Source organism: Micromys minutus (assembly GCF_963924665.1).
Source record: "Micromys minutus genome assembly, chromosome: 24".
Classification (NCBI taxonomy): Eukaryota; Metazoa; Chordata; class Mammalia; order Rodentia; family Muridae; genus Micromys; species Micromys minutus.
The window spans coordinates 32,617,369-32,633,454 of record NC_137959.1 but is presented as its reverse complement, the minus strand read 5'-3'; the positions used below and the strand labels follow the sequence as shown (position 1 = coordinate 32,633,454).

Sequence of the window (16,086 nt, the reverse complement as noted above, 5' to 3'; positions counted from 1 at the left end):
TGAGACCAGCCTTGCTTTCTCACAACATCCATTTAAACTTCTAGCAGTAACTGACTCGGTTCTTTCTAAATCTTTCCAAGAAAAAATACAGTAAGGTATATATGTTTTTTCATACTGCCTTACCCACAGTGTACAAGAGAAAATTATTTCAATTTTCATTTAAATGTTTTCTGCTCTTTTTTAATACCAATAACAAAACTGCTCCTGTTTATAAGAATTTGAAATTAAAGCTAGGCATGATGGTGCCTGCCTTTAATCCCAACACTTAGGAGGCAGAGGCAGATGTATCTCTAAATTCAAGGCCAGCCTGGTCTACAAACTGAGTTCCAGAACAGCCAGAACTACATGGAGAAATTCTGTCTCAAAACCATCACCACTACCCCCACCAAAAAACTTTATTTGAGTTATAGCTCCAACACAATGGAATTAAATATTGCCACAAAGACCCTGTGGTTCAGAAAGCCTGAAACTTTTACCATTTGGACCTTTGTAGAATGTTTGCTCTTAACATTCTCAAATTCCTTACAAAGCAGCAATTTCAAGACTGAACTAAAACTAAAAATTCTGACTTCAAATTCTAGATCATACAATTCATAATACACACATATATAATCATGAGCAAAGTCACTCTGGAAAATACTAAATTTTTATAATATAGAAGATATGGAAATTTTTTCAGTTGACTTACCTAATATTTTTGTCATTATTCAATAAGAATCGACCAAGAATATTTATGGCTAGAACCTAAAAAGAAGAAATAACATATATATTTTTTTTGGTTTCTTGTTTTTAACCTATAAAAATGATATATTTATATTGTTTTCTTAATCTAAAAAATAAATTTTCAGCCTCTGGACAGCAGATGCTTAAAGATCTATAAACTGTTCGCAAAAGAAAAAGTTATCTAAAGGCATTCTTAAAATCATGTTCCATTTCAGGGCAGAAAGATGGCTCAATAGATATGTAAAGGTGCCGTCCACCAAACCTAATGGCCTGAGTTCCAGAACCCATTCCCTCAAACTGGCCTCTGACCTCCATGAGTACAGAATAATAAACACATATGTATGCATGTGCACAAATACAAAACAAACTCTTTAAAAATCACATTCAGTTTCAGCAGTAATTACCAAAATTACCGGAGGACATAATGAAAATATATCCTATTTTTGGAATGCTGCCCAATGCTAGAAGGACAATAAAATCAACGACCTTGAACCTAAGAGAAATACATACTCCAGTCATTTAACTCTCCAAGCGTATGTGACAGATGCTTGGTACAAGCATGGACACAAAGTCTCCTGGAGCTGTATCAGCAAGGAACAAGTGATAAGAATGTCCTAGATAGTCATGAACAACAAATCTGCTGGATATATTAATGCCACGTACAATGGAGTCCTATTGAGGTATTACAAGAAAAGCATCTGACATATGATGAAACACAAGAAAAAGTGTTAAAGACACAAGCAAAGGGATACATTAATGAAATATAGGATATTGTAAAATATGCCACTGTCCCCATTTCTTGACATACAGCTCTTAAACCACATTCAGTTTTTATATTTTCAAAAAGATTTAAAATGTGTGCTTATTTATGGTGTGTGTGTGTGTGTGTGTGTGTGTCTCCTTAGAGGTCAGAAGAGGGCACTGGAACACCTGACGTGGGTGCTGGGAACTGAACTCTAGTCCTGTGGTATGACTGCAAGTGCTCTTAATCACTGAGCCATCTCCACTCCTACAGTGAGTTGTTATGAGGTAACGTTTGATAGATCCCTGAAAAGCCTAAAGATGGGGCTAGCTTGTCAGAGGAAGCAACCATGCTATTGGAGGCTGGAGTTCTCAGCCCATTCTCAAGATCCTGGAAAGAAAACATGCTGAAGGTTATAATCTTTACCAATGGCCAATGATTTAATCATCCATGCCTACATAATGAGGTCTCCATAAAACCCAAAGAACAGAACTTTGGAGTAGCTAAACACGTGGTGTTTTCTGAAAGACAGTACAGTGCAAGAATGTTTTTTACCCATCCCTATATGCTTTGTCCCCTGTTTTGCCAACCTAGATAATATTCATCTATATCCTCTGAAGATCCTTTACCATTAACAAGTACAAGCAAGAATCCCTCTGAATTCTTTAAGGCGTCATAGCACATTAACTAAGCTAACAGGGATGTAAGAACCCAGGATCACAGCTGGCTGGTTTAAAATACCAATCATATAACGAGCATCTGATGTGGGAGACTGTTCTGTAGAACTATGCCTTCAACCTGTGAGATCTGACACGATCGCCAAGTAGGGAATATTTAAACTGAACTACATTAAAGAATACCAACTGGTGACCACTGAAAAGAACCATCCCCATATCTGGTGTTGAAAGTAAAATACTGATTGATTACACAATATACTGATTAGAAAGGAAGAAGAAAGAGCATTTCTCTTCATTTGTTGAAGTGATAGAACCCAGCACTCTACTGGTTGAGCTGTATCACCTTCACATTTGGCTGTTGGGTTTTTGTTGTTTCTGTATCTTTGCAAAATCTGAGGAGAAACCCAGACAAAACAAAATGGTGTTTTTAAGGGCTAATTTTCCAAAATAAACTATTTTCTTAAACAAAACAAAACGGGGGGGGGGGGGGGCTGGAAAAATGACACAATGTTAACAGCTCTGACTCCTGCTCTTCCAAAGGATTTGGGTTCAATTCCCAAAACCCTATGGCAGCTATAAGCATCTGTAAATCAAGTTTCAGGGATCTGACACCCTCTTTGCCTTCCAAAGGCACCAGATACATAAATGGCACATGGACATATTTGCTACAGAAACAATCATACACATAAAATAAAATCATTTAAAATGTTTTTAATTAAAAAATTAAGGGTGGGATACAGAGGAAGGAGGGAAAAGCTCTGGAAAAATATGGCAGTACTGGTTACTTAGCTATATAAATATACTAAAGACATTTTTACACATCTTTAATTTACATCCAAATGGTAAATTGTTATACATATATAAATTCTACCACAATTGGAAATACACACACACACACACACACACACACACACACACACACGTCTTTATACACGAGTAAAAAAGCAACCTCAAGATAATATTATCCTAACAGAGTAAAGAACAATACATGGCTGCTGCTTTTACTTGAAGGGAGAAGAAAAAAAAGAAATTGATCAAAGTTATTTTGGTATATCACATGATATCATAATATTATACTCTAGCTGTTAAGTCTATTTCTTTAAAGGATCTGGATTAGCAATTTTAATATTATTAATTCATTGGATTAAGCCAGATGGGATGATTTAATCCCAGCACTCAGGACTTAAAGGCAGGTTTCAGGCCAGCCAGGAATACAGAGAGAACCCCCCCCCACATACGCTAATAAATTGGTAATTATCAATAAGCATCACCATCATCATCATCATTGTTGTTGTTGATGATGATTGGGTTAAGGAGAAATTCATGGGGATAACCCTATAGAACTCCCATTATTTCTTGAGGGGGAAAAAAATGAAGAAAATAGGAAACTAATGTTAGAATATTATCATAAACATCTGTCTAAAATTATGGACAAAAGCCTAAAAAATGTATCTGCACAGGCTCAAAGTGTCTTCTCCCAAATGGAAAGACAGTAAATACACAGTAATAAAGACACCAACATACAGGACTGGAAATGAATGGCTTAACGATTAATAGTCGGCACCCACATGATGGCTCACAATCATCCATAACTCCAGTTCCAGGGAATCCAATGCCCTTTTCCAAACTCTGTAGGAACCAGGCATGTATAAGGATTCATATGGAGCACATACATACATTTAGGCAGACACTTATCCACATAAAAATAAAAGTGCAGCTTGGTCTTCATGTGGGTGCCCTAACAAGTGGAGTGGGGGCTATCTCAGGTTCTGCTCCCTGCCACTGAGTGGTACCCAAAGAGGGATAACAGGGGATGGACTTGTAAGGGTGGGACTGAGAAGAAAGAAAAGGGGGCTGTGATCAAGATATAACATGAATAAAAACATATTATTGAAGAACCAACAAACAAATCTTTATAGGTAGCCTGAGAGTTGGAAAGGAATATGCAGTCCTAAGAAAACTGGCAATGTGCTGCCTGGTAATCTCTACTGCAAAGGATTTATCAAGTGTGGAAGTTTGCCAAGAATGTGTAACTTTAATCTATAAAACTATGAAAAAAAAATCAGACTAAATTGAGTTACATTCTACAAAACAACTGATCAATACTCCTAAAGTGTCAAAATCATGAAAGATAAAGAAAAACTGAGAAACTAACAGACCAGGAGATGTGACAATTAAATGTAATGTAGGCTCACAGACTGGACGCTGTAACAGAAAATAAATACCACTTGGAAACTTGAAAAATCTAAGTGAAATGTAAAATTCACTTAATAGTAGAGTGTCCATGTTAATTTCCTGATCTTCAAGAGATGTGTAAGTTTGTAAGACACTGCACAGGAAAGTCGGGCATGCATGGCGTATACAGAAGCTCTGAGGCTTCTTGGGGTAGAGGACATGCTTGCTGCTCTTCCAGAGATCCAAAGTTGGTTCCCAGCACCTATATTAGGCTGCTCACAACCATGTGTAATTCCAGGTCTGGGGAATCCAATATCCTCTTCTGGTCTCCACAGGTGCTGCTCTTACCACAAACACATGCACACACAATTAATAAAAAAATAATAAATCCTTCGAGAAAAATCTAAAATTGTTTCAATGTTACATGACAGCAGTGAAAGGGCTGGATGCAGTGGAGCACACCTGTGACCAGAACTGGGAGGTTAAAGCAGAAGAATTAAGAAACCGTGGACAGACCACCCTACAGAAGATTCCAGGTCAGCCCCTCTGTATTATGTAGCAAAATGTTGTTAGACAAAGCATCACACAACAGTGTTTTCCTCTGAAGGAGAGATCTGTGAAAGCTACCAAGCTAACACTTTCTTCTCAGTATAACTTTGGAGCTACCTTTCTTGCTCTATAGGTTTATTCCTTAAATAAATTTATTTAGATATTGTATCTGTGTCTTGTTTAAAATGGTGGGTACAATTCAGGTTGTGTAAAAGTTCATTCTGAAGAATTCCCTTAACAATAGGAACACACTATGACCCCACCTTAGTTCTTCCAAGCTTTAGCATTTTTATCAAGGTTAAGGCACACATCGAATACATGGTATCCTGCTTTGGTACATCAGTCCTTCTGAAAGTTCCAAATGGAACCTATTTCCAAAGTACTGAAGCCCAATTCAATCACTCAAAATAAAATGTTTAGAGAAAAGGGAAGATTCAAGAAGACTTACTCGCAGTCCACTCTCTGATTTAATGTCCATGATAGTCAGAACCGTCTCATACAGAATAGCATTTCCTACATTCTTACTAGTCTCTGTGTTAGTGGCGACCTGAAAACAGACAGCAGTGAGTGAGTGAGGAGGCAACACTTCCAAAACTACTAAGTGCAACAATACGTCACCGTCTCGGTAACTCACTAAGGAGAAGACGGGAGCTATTCGCCCTGATAGTCACACCTTCCATTCTCTGCTGGATGAAAATGAAACTTAATATATTTCAAGGCAGATCAACTCACCTGTGCTAATATATCATTCATAGCTTCACTTGAATCATCATCATTCCGTCCTAAAATTCTTAATAACCGCAAAATTCGTACCTAATGGGAAGGATACAAAAGTTCAACAAAGTATGTCTGATTCAATCTCATTCAAAATGAAACTTGAAATCATTCAAGTAAAGTTAGATGCCATCAAAGGTAAGTCAGGAGATTTTCAACATCATTTTAAAGAGGCCATACACATGTCTACATCTAATTAAGTTATAAAATAACCCATGCTTCACAGGCACTAAATTTTACATTTATACTGTTACTTCATTAATTAAATACAATACTTATTTGGCCCTGGCTCATTTATTAATATAATTAGTATATTATCAAATTTGCACCCTATATAAACTTAAAATGAAGAAAACAATCTCTTTAAAAGCATTGCATTCACATGGCATTTATCCAAAATGTTTTTCAAACTCACCTGCAAAAAGGGGTCACTGATACCAGAAACATCATGTTCTGGGGAATATCCGGACATGATGAGGTTCTTCAGAATTCGAACTAATTGGGGCACAAGCTGCAGGGGAAAAAAGATGCATCAAAACAACAACAAAACAGTGACTCTATAAGCCTATCTCTTCAATAAGCAGATTCTTTGGTTCAGAAAAATGATGCAAGGGTCTGAGTCCAAGAAATTTCTTCTGCTGTAAATACAGTAATGCAAATGGCTGAAGTATTAACACAAATACTGAGGCCAAAACCTATCAATATACACTTCACCAGCATGAAAACAAGCCAGATCTTTTTTCCTGTGAAATTCCATATGTAAAGACACTAGAATCATAGTGGGCCAAGAGCCATTGAGACCCAAATAAAAAAGGTCTATGGAATATACTGCAGCTCTGCTTTTGTAGAACTCTTGGGTAGCCAAAAAACAGCTCCTTTATATCCATTCTAACAAAGTCATGTAAAGCATTAACCAATGATCTTATTAAAATAAGATCACACTTCAAGTAGAAAAAGGTCTCTTCTCTGAAGATAAGGTTTAGTCATATATCCTTTCCCAAAAAGCAGCATGAAATACCATAGTGACCAACATGAGCCAAACGAAAATGACAGAAGAAGCACACCTAAGATCCCAGTGCCCTGCCCTTTACTCAGACGAAATTCTGCCAAATTCAGTATCAGTATGCAATTATGTCCTATCGAATAGACTATACACTCCTTAGTCAAGAATCCTTTGACCTTCCTTGCCCAGTTTCATGTCAATTATTATTGTCCATCTAGTTACAGATGCTTGCAAATAAATAGGAGCGATCATTTGCTTGGTGTTCATCAAGAGCTTCATGTGAAACACCTATTCCAAAATGTCTGTCAAAACTGAACTTCCCAGTCTCCAAAAGAACACCCCATTTATCTACATGAACAGCTCTCATTACCTAAAACTAAACAAGAAAGGGGATAAACACTACGTCTCTTGGTAGGAAAGCTGATCAGAGCCAACTCTGCAATTCATTCTTTTTCCCTTGTGTTTGTTCTGCTCCCTCCTTACTTCCCAAAGCCTACAAAGGTCCTGAGATTAAAATGAAATGCCAAGCTACACTCAAGACATGCACCCAAAACACTAAGACGTTAAGGTCACTTATAAATGCAAGAGAGCACAGTAGCCATAATACTTCAGAACTTAGTGACTCAAATCATCAAAACAAAAACCGAATGTGGACAACTCCAAGAATAAGACAAGTCTAAGGTTCAGAGATCTATAAACTCTAAATAAAATCAACAGTAAGTCTGCTGACCACAGTATGAAGACAGGCAGCTCACCTCACATACTCCCCGCTCACTACAATCTGTGCACTACATATAACCCTAAGTCACTTTTAAAAATCTGATTTAGCTCTTGGAGAAGTCCTTATTAAATTCAGAAATTACTTTATTTGCTGCCAAGGCCAGCGCATCACCCAGACTACCCTGGGACAGAAAGCTCATGTCTAATTGTTCAGCATATAAGTTCTTGGAACCCAGTTTTAGTTTTCAGACAAAAATGCAAGTTACTAACACTGATGACAGGACAGACAAAGCACGTGACAGAGGAAAAGCTGCAGCCATGAGGGTCAGTTGGTGCCGAATGCTCTGCCTATAAGAGCCTTTCAATATCTCAAAGCTTCTCAGCAAGATTAAGTCCAGGTAAGAGGGAGATAAAAGCTCTAAGCCTGAACTCAAGCTCAGAAGTACATGTGGAGCTTTTTCAAGTATGGGTTACCCACAGATGGCTCTAAAGTATCTACTTCAAAAAGAAGCAATGTTTTGTATAAGGCGCCAGGCAGATCTGGAAGGGCAGCTGCTCAAAGCCTCTCACATGAAGATGAAGGCAAGGCAGAGGAGGAGGGTTACAACTCAGGGAAGGCTGCAACTGAAATCCAAGGCTGAATTTGGCGTCAGGAGATTAAAAGACAAGACAGAAACTGGACCAGGGAGTTAGCCAAAAATGCTAGAACAAATAATTCACAGTATTAAGCAGAGCTTCAGCATTAGTACAGTTAAAAGCCACACTTGTGGATGGATACACAAAAGCTACTAAGGACCTAAAGCCAGCAGCATGCACCATCTAAAAAGAGAGGGTTAATTCTTACCTTTTCATTCTAACATACAGCAGGATTCCAAACAGACAACAGGAACAAAACATACAAAGCAAGCATTAGGGACAGATACGGGTCTCATACTATTTTACATTAATTTAATCAAGACATGAACATCTAAGGGAGAGGAAACCAAAAAAAAAAAAAAAAGTATGAGCTCTTTGTGGAGTGCTCAGCAGCCTTCTCTAAAGGAACCAATGCTTGTAACTAGACAAAGGATAATCTTTCTGAATCCTTCTTAGTAAGTAAAGGAAGAAATAAAAGTGAGTACACTAAAATGCTATAAAAAGGAAGCCAGGCGGTGGTAGTGCACACCTCTTAATCCCAGAACCTGAGAAGCAGAGGAAGCTGAATCTGAATTCAGGCCAGCCTGGTCTACAGAGCAAGTTTCAGGACAGCCAAGGGCGACACACAGAAACACTGTCTTGGGAGGGAAGAAGGTGAATCGTCCCCTTCCCCCCCCCCACTGAATATGGGACTTTAAGAAGGTAGGACTATCACAGGAATCAATGGCCTAAAATGAACACTGTAACAAAGTAATAAAAGTCAATATTCTGTTTGCTATTCTCACCTTAAGAAAAAACAGAAAAATACCTGTCTTAAAAAATAAAGAGAAACAATCCTATTTGTAATTTGAGCTCAGGTTACATTTCCTGGCTCACTGTGAGAACAGTAGATAAAACACATGAGCAGTTTGTATGTCTGCCAACAAGGAAAAACTTCTATTCTGAAAGGGGAAACACTACACTAATAGCAGCTCTTATATGCCTCAATCTGGCTTCCAGCTCTATCACAGCTGGGATAGTGACAGCCTTTATTCAGCTTCATAGCTTGCATTCAGAAGAAAATTCTAAGTGAAACAGACATGGACTTTTCAGGAAAATCACACAGAAGGCACCTACCTTTCTGAAATGTGCAAGCATGTCTGGGCTCCGTTCACACATCTCTGTGAGGAGGACTACAGACGTGTGAAGGACACCTGAGGAAAGGCCAGAGGGAAGCAAAAATGAGCTTCTACTCAGTTCCAGAAAGCAGGGCTTCACATCCCTGAAGGTGAATTCCAAAAGGAAAATTACTGCTCCTGCCTGCCAGTCCCCCAAAGAACCAAAGCACTGAGCAGGAACTGCTACTGTAATTCTGCTCAGATCAGAACTTTCTCAACTGTTAGGGTGACAAGAGCAAGCCTGTCCATCCGCAAATATCCAGGCTCACATCAGTACAGACCACCACCTCTCTCCTTCTCCATGCTTAGTTAATACATTTTAGCTACATTTGGACAGACAATCCTAGACAAAAACCTTAGTAAGATACTGCATATTCAGATAAAATGTATCAAACACCAAGAAAATGACAAATGACAAGTCAAATCCCTTGTCCCAAAGCCAGTAAAAACAATCTCCAAGGACATCTCACTAAATAATGAATGAGAGACCCACCTAAACCTTCATGTGTTCAGCACTTGTTGTGAGCATCCTGGACACAGCACAAATTTAAATTAGGTTTGATTTAATAAAATTAAATATATTGTGTCATTTTTTTCTCTTAATATTTAAGATACAAAACATTACTTGGAACTCCTTTTATTGGGTTCAGGATAAAAACAAAAGTTTAATAAAAAAGCAGCCATCCTCTATTCAATTCCTTTCCAGCCTTTTACAGTTATCTAACTACATACTGCAGATTCCTGTTAGAAATAACTCACAAGAGTTTTTGCTAATTTTATACTCCTAACTCTTGATAGCAAAGAAAAACTGTTTTCCTTTATTATAAAACAATCAAGAAATCAAGAACTTTTACATGAAAATCAAAGACATGATCACTTGTACATCATATTGAATATTAATAACCTAAGACAGGACCAAAACTGAAAGGTATGTTTAATATGAAGAAATCAATTGAACTGTAAAGCTAGGATTAGGATTTGTCAGGCAAGACCTCCAGTAACTGTTCTGCTCTGAGACACAGAGCTGACCCTTCCTTTCTTGGTACTTTATAAGTTCATCCAAATCACATTACCATGGTTCTTCTCATTCAATAAATTTTTTGTTGCTGGTAAAAACATCTCCATAAGTTCAGGAACCTTCCTGATGACGTGAACAGCACACAGTGCTGCCTATAAAGAAAAACAAAAGAAAATTTTATTTCAAGTAAGCTAGGGCAACCAATCTTATTTAAAAAACAAAAAAAAAACAAAAAAAAAACAAAAAAAAAAACCAACTAGTGTATCTACTAGAAAAAAATAAGAAGGTAGATAATGGGATTTAGTAATTGTGAACTGCCTGGGACTTTCCAGTGTATACATCTAAGGAGAAACTTGACACCCCTGTCTCTTTGTTCAAATGTTGCCATGTTGCCAGACAAGTGAGGAAAACTTTTTTTTTTTAAGATTTATGTATTTATTATATCTAAGTACACTGCTGAGATTTGAACTCAGGACCTCTGGAAGAGGAGTCAATGCTCTTAACCACTGAGCCATCTTTCCAACCCCGAGGAAAACACTTTTCAATTAGATCATAGTCAATATAAGTTTATCACAAAAGTTAATGAAAGTAGAATTCTGAGGAACAAACTTCCATTTCTGATCAACATTCCCAAATCAGATATTAATACATCTAACCGTGTCATGTAACTTAGACACTTGTTGCAAACCCAATGCTAAGTTTCACAGTATCTTGCCCTCAACCCACTCTTCTAACGTCGAGAAAATCACTTAGTGAGCTAGGAAATACAGCTCAGGAGCAACTCAATTTAATTCTCGGGGGGTTTTTTTGTTTGTTTGTTTGTTTGTTTGTTTTGTTTTGTTTTGTTTTTTCAGAAAAGCAAAAGGAGAGGAAAGGAGGATTGGGGTTAGTGTAAATGTATTAACTAGTCTCTACTAAAGAAAAGATAGTCTTACTAATCTGTTTCCCAGAAAGAAAGGATAGTTGAAGACTGACTCCCATGAACCTTCAATGTAACTACAGCCATAACTTTACTCAAATGCAGTATCAGTTTAGATAGACTGATCAGACAAAATTCCTGCTAAGTTCTCTCCATTTTATGGGGAGGCATTCAAATCTGGGGAAAAGGTGCTTTATTTAATGCAATATTGTACATTCTAAAGAAGAGCAGTGCCCACAGTATTGAAGGCACTGGCATCCTTACTGAGGAAGCTCATATTTGTGCGCATTGTTAACAATACAGAATTCTAAGAAATGGCCCTGTATGATTCACATCAATACCAATTTTCACACCAATAACAGAGTCAGTAAATGCCAAGGAGATGATAGTTTATACTCATTTCTTGGACATACACATTCTATCCTTTCTTTAACAAGGTTTCAGGATTGAAGCAAAATTGTAAACTCAATAAAAACTTTTAAAAACAAACAGAAGCAAATAATCTGGAATAAGATCCTTCTCCTCAGTATCACTACCTGAATCCCACACAGGATGCTGGAAAGTGGCCTTCATCATTCCCGCCCCGCTATCTAGGCACCAGTGCACATGTTCTTTAAAGGACATAAAGGCATGGGCACATGTGCCACTTACGAAAGCCAATGAGAGAATGTTCACTGTCACAATTTTAACATGTGAGATAATTTACAAAGTAGTCAGATGTGCCACTGAGGATCCAGTTTGTCTACAAATTATTTCTTTAAAAACAAAAAAGAATCAAAATTCATGTCTAACATTTTAAATGTATTTGCTGAACAAAAAAAATTTTAATTTCATCTAAGCTTTCAAAAACAAGTAATCTGCCTTCTCATTTCCATAATATAGTTAATCCAGACAGACACTTGATTTAATACAAATTTACCTTTTTTCTTAAGTAAGAGTTGGAGGTTTTCAGAAGCTTCTCTACCTCTCCTGCAAGATCTCTGCACATCTCTGAGGAGCCCATGCAGCCAAGGGTACAAAGTGCTAGCCCCTGCACAAACTGCGTGCTATGATTAAGGTCACTGCAAGAGAAAAAGAGGGAAAAGTTGGAACAAATACTTGGCTCCTCTCAAAGCAGCCTAACAAAGTCTCAAGATTACTCCACTAAAAACTAAGCAATCAGGGCTGAAGAGATGGCTCAGGAGAACGTGCCTTGCAAACTTAAGAACCTGAATATAGGTCCATAGATCCCACGCAAAGCCAGCCAGACTCAGTAGCACAAATGTGCTCTATGGCCACATGGAAAACAGACAGAAAAATCTCCAGAAGCTTTTGCAGGACTGCCAGCCTAGGAGATGTAATGGGAGAACAAGAGATTCTGTCTCAAACAAGGTAGAAGACAGGACTGACACATAAGGCTATACAAGTATTATATAGTACATGTGCACATTTACACATGAACACACATAATAAAAATTCATTTAAAATTAATAGAATTAATTTATGCTTATTCTGATTTTATTTCAAATTATTAACATAGCAAACTAACAATGTCTAAGGTTTCTATCCAATGTTTCAAAATGACAAAGTAACAAAAATGTGTTACCTGTTAGGTATTAAAGATATCCACTTTAGAAAACTCAGCAACTACTGAAAGTAAAAAGATGGAGCAAAGCTTTCTTGAAAGGTGTCCAAGAGCTGATCTAGCACTGCCCATAAGAAAAGTTAAGATTCATTCTAACTGAAGTTCTTTTATAGCCAGGTGTCAACATAAAAGTGATGCACACTTTTAATTCCAGCACCTGGGAAGCAAAGGCAGGAGGATGTCTATCAGTTCCAGGCCAGCCTGGCCTACATAGTAACTTCCAAGCCAGCCAGAGCTACAGAGTGAGACCCTATCTCCAATAAACAAATATCAAAACACAATCAGAAAAGGAAACCTCAATTGCTAATGAATTTAAGGTAAGGTAAACAAAACAGAAATATAGTTATTCTGACCTTTTGGTCTTATGTTAGCCATGTTACATCAAATTTTTTTTATATTTCTAGTTATACTTACTCAAGAAGAAAAAGCAGTAATTGTTTTTACTATGATAAGCATAGCACTAATCAAAGCACATACTAAAGTAGTACACTTAGTAACAATGAGCCATCTATGTTTTTCTTAACAGATCAGTGTGGTTTTGAGACTCCTTGTACACTGGAAACTGGGTCCCAGTGTGTTCTTGGTGTAGACAGTGGGGCTGGATCCCAGTGTGTTCATGGTGTTGACAGTAGAATCTTTAAGACACAAAGCCTTGTAGGTCACTGAGGCTCTGGCCTTGGAAGTAGCACTAGTGTTGAGAACTAAACATTTCCCATAAAACTGAGGTGCTTTTTAAAGGAGCAAGAGATTCCTGCTTCCTTGTGTGACTCCCCCTTTCCCAAGTGTGTACTCTGCTGTACGATGCTATCCATAAGGCCCTTCCCAGAAGCTAAGCAGTTTGGTAGGCTGCCACATCATGAACTTTCAGCCTATAAAAATAGCAAACTAAAATATTTCTTTCTTTACATCATATAGACTCAAGAATTCTGATCATAACAAAATAAATACCTGACTGTATAAAACAGCATTTTTTAAGGCTAAGGTATTTAAAACATGAACTGTTGAGCACACTTACATATTGAAAATAACTTGTTATTCAGAATCCAACATATGTGCTATGATACTTCTACTAGTTAGGTTCTAAACATTCTATATCATTTATCACAACATGATTCAAAGCAGTGGTTCTCAACCTTCCTAATGCTGCCACACGTTCATATAGTTCCTCTTGCTGTGGTGAACTCAACCATAAAGTCATTTCACTGTTACTTCATAACTGTTACTTTGCTACTATGGTGAATTTTATATTAATAAATATCTGATATGTGGGATATCTGATAAACAAGCCCCAAAGGGGTTACAACCCACAGGTTGAAAACCGCTGCTTCAAAGGATTTCTGGAAGTCTCAGGAGTTCATGAGATCCAAACTGCGTTCCTAACCCTAACATACTGTCATCACCTGTGCTGACCTCCCCATTTAGTAAGAGCGATGGTGGGAAACCGCCTGTCCACACCCCAGACAAGGCAGCAGCACTAAACAATAGTAGTCACTGTGTTCACCCTGCATGTCTGAGGTAAAGAGCAAGGATGGGGCAAGAAGGCAGCCACAGTTACACTAGCACCCAGCAGTAGTGGCATGCATCTGTCTATAATCCTACCACTCATGATACTGACATCAGCCTTAGGTCTACTTTCTGGACAAACACTCCAGTGAGTCTGTAATGTCAAGAGGAACAACTGATACCTGCTGCCAATTACATTGAGCCAAGCTTTAAGGTAAAAACTGGAGTTTTGGAAAACTTTCACCACAAACTTAACAGTTTATAAATAATGACTTGTGATAAAGTCAGTGACCAACCTATCACATTTTTTAATATTTTATGCTAAAACATATTAGTATCTAGAAAATCTATAGAACTTCATCAACATTTTCCCCCAAGTGTTTTTATAACTTAAGAGAATAAGATGGCTCAAGGGATAAGACACATTACTGCCCACCTCAGCTGGTGACATGAGGTCAGTCTTAGGGTGTAGAAAACCAACTCCCCAGTTTTTTCTCTGACACCCATACATGCAGACACACTCGGACCAACACACAAAATAATAAGTAAATGTTTATAGAACTTTCCTAGTTTGGTGGTAGTAGTGATGATGGTGACAGAGCACAACTTTAATCCCAACACTGAGAGGCAGAGACAGGTAGATCTCTGAGTTGGAGACCAGCCTGGTCCCCAGAATGAACTCCAGAACAGCCAGAGCTACACCAAGAAACCCTGTTTGGGGAAAACATTCTTAATGTTAAAGTGTAACAGCCCCATGAATTGTTAAGCTATTAACATGTCAGGCAGTTTCACAGTTCACACTGTACCTGGCTGGTAAGTGGCCACGTGTTCATTTTTAGCATTGTAGCAAAAAATAGAGTTATTTGAATGAATAAAGAATAAAAGTTATTTGAAAAGCCATTCTTCATCTTTTTGTGCTGTTGAAACTGAGCCAAGCATGTGTTCTGCAAGACTTCTATCTACCATGGGACTATATGTCCAGATCTGTGTTTATTTTTATTTTGAGTCTGGTTAAGTTGCCCAGTGTAGTTGCTTGTATTCTAATGCTAATTTGGGTCCCAGAAAATTGTTTGCATAAGAAGGTCTCTGGAACCTGCCCCTAGTTAACTCTGATTGGTAAATAAGATGCCAGCAGCCAATAGCTGAGGAGAAGAAATAGAGGCAGAATTTAAGGTTCCCAGGAGAAAAGGAGAGCTGCCCTGTCTGAGTGTGCAGATCAGAGACAAGAGCAGCCATGGGGTAGTGAAGCAAGGAGAGGACCGTGAGCTCTGGGCCAAGAAAACGTGGCCCCACGGGTGAACTAACTGAAGTTAAGATGGAACACAGAAATTAGTAGGTAGTAACTAGTTAACTTGGTAGGAGGTAGATTCTAACAGCATGAAAGATAGGCAGTTGCCTAGCTACTGTGCTGTTTAAGGCATATTAAAATATAAAGACTATGTGTGTCTTTCATGTCTCTCCTAAATCCACTGGGATTGGCACCCTAACAACTGAGAGCAAGCTGGGAATGGGGTTGCACACCTGTCATGCCAGCATCCAGAGTCTGAGGTGGGAGAATCTTGAGTTCAAGTCTAGCCTGGACTATATAATGAATGTGAAACAGCCTGGCATTCATAATATGAGGGGTTTTGTTTTGTATTGTTGTTTTTAGGGAGTTTTGTTTGTTTGTTTTGATTGTTTTTGGAAACAGGGTCTCACTATGTAGGTCAGACTGGCCTCAAACTCAAAAAAAATAAATAAATAAAACCCACAAAGTTTTGTTTGTTTTTCAGTATTGTTTTCTTTGGCATAGGGGGTTGTTCTGTTTATGTGCCTCATTTTCAACTTTTATCAAGCTCCAAGCCTACCCTGTGGTTTGGTATTAAC

General features: G+C 38.0%; 1 protein-coding gene across 3 annotated transcripts in view; it reads right to left on the bottom strand.

The window, feature by feature from the left end:
- Positions 1–16,086, bottom strand: part of AP1G1 (adaptor related protein complex 1 subunit gamma 1) — a 76,616-nt gene that overhangs the window by 22,965 nt on the left and 37,565 nt on the right. The window contains exons 1-8 of one of the 3 annotated variants that reach the window (XM_080937260.1): positions 12,679–12,769; positions 12,013–12,154; positions 10,230–10,326; positions 9,116–9,192; positions 6,056–6,151; positions 5,599–5,679; positions 5,315–5,413; positions 689–744 (exon numbers count right to left, since the gene is read on the bottom strand). In XM_080937260.1, coding sequence (XP_080793386.1) covers positions 689–744; positions 5,315–5,413; positions 5,599–5,679; positions 6,056–6,151; positions 9,116–9,192; positions 10,230–10,326; positions 12,013–12,096 — 590 coding nt within the window. In that variant the 5' untranslated portion in view covers positions 12,097–12,154; positions 12,679–12,769. Of the gene's footprint in view, positions 1–688; positions 745–5,314; positions 5,414–5,598; positions 5,680–6,055; positions 6,152–9,115; positions 9,193–10,229; positions 10,327–12,012; positions 12,155–12,678; positions 12,770–16,086 lie in introns of those variants that run through there. The other 2 variants (XM_080937258.1, XM_080937259.1) reach the window with 2 other exon arrangements.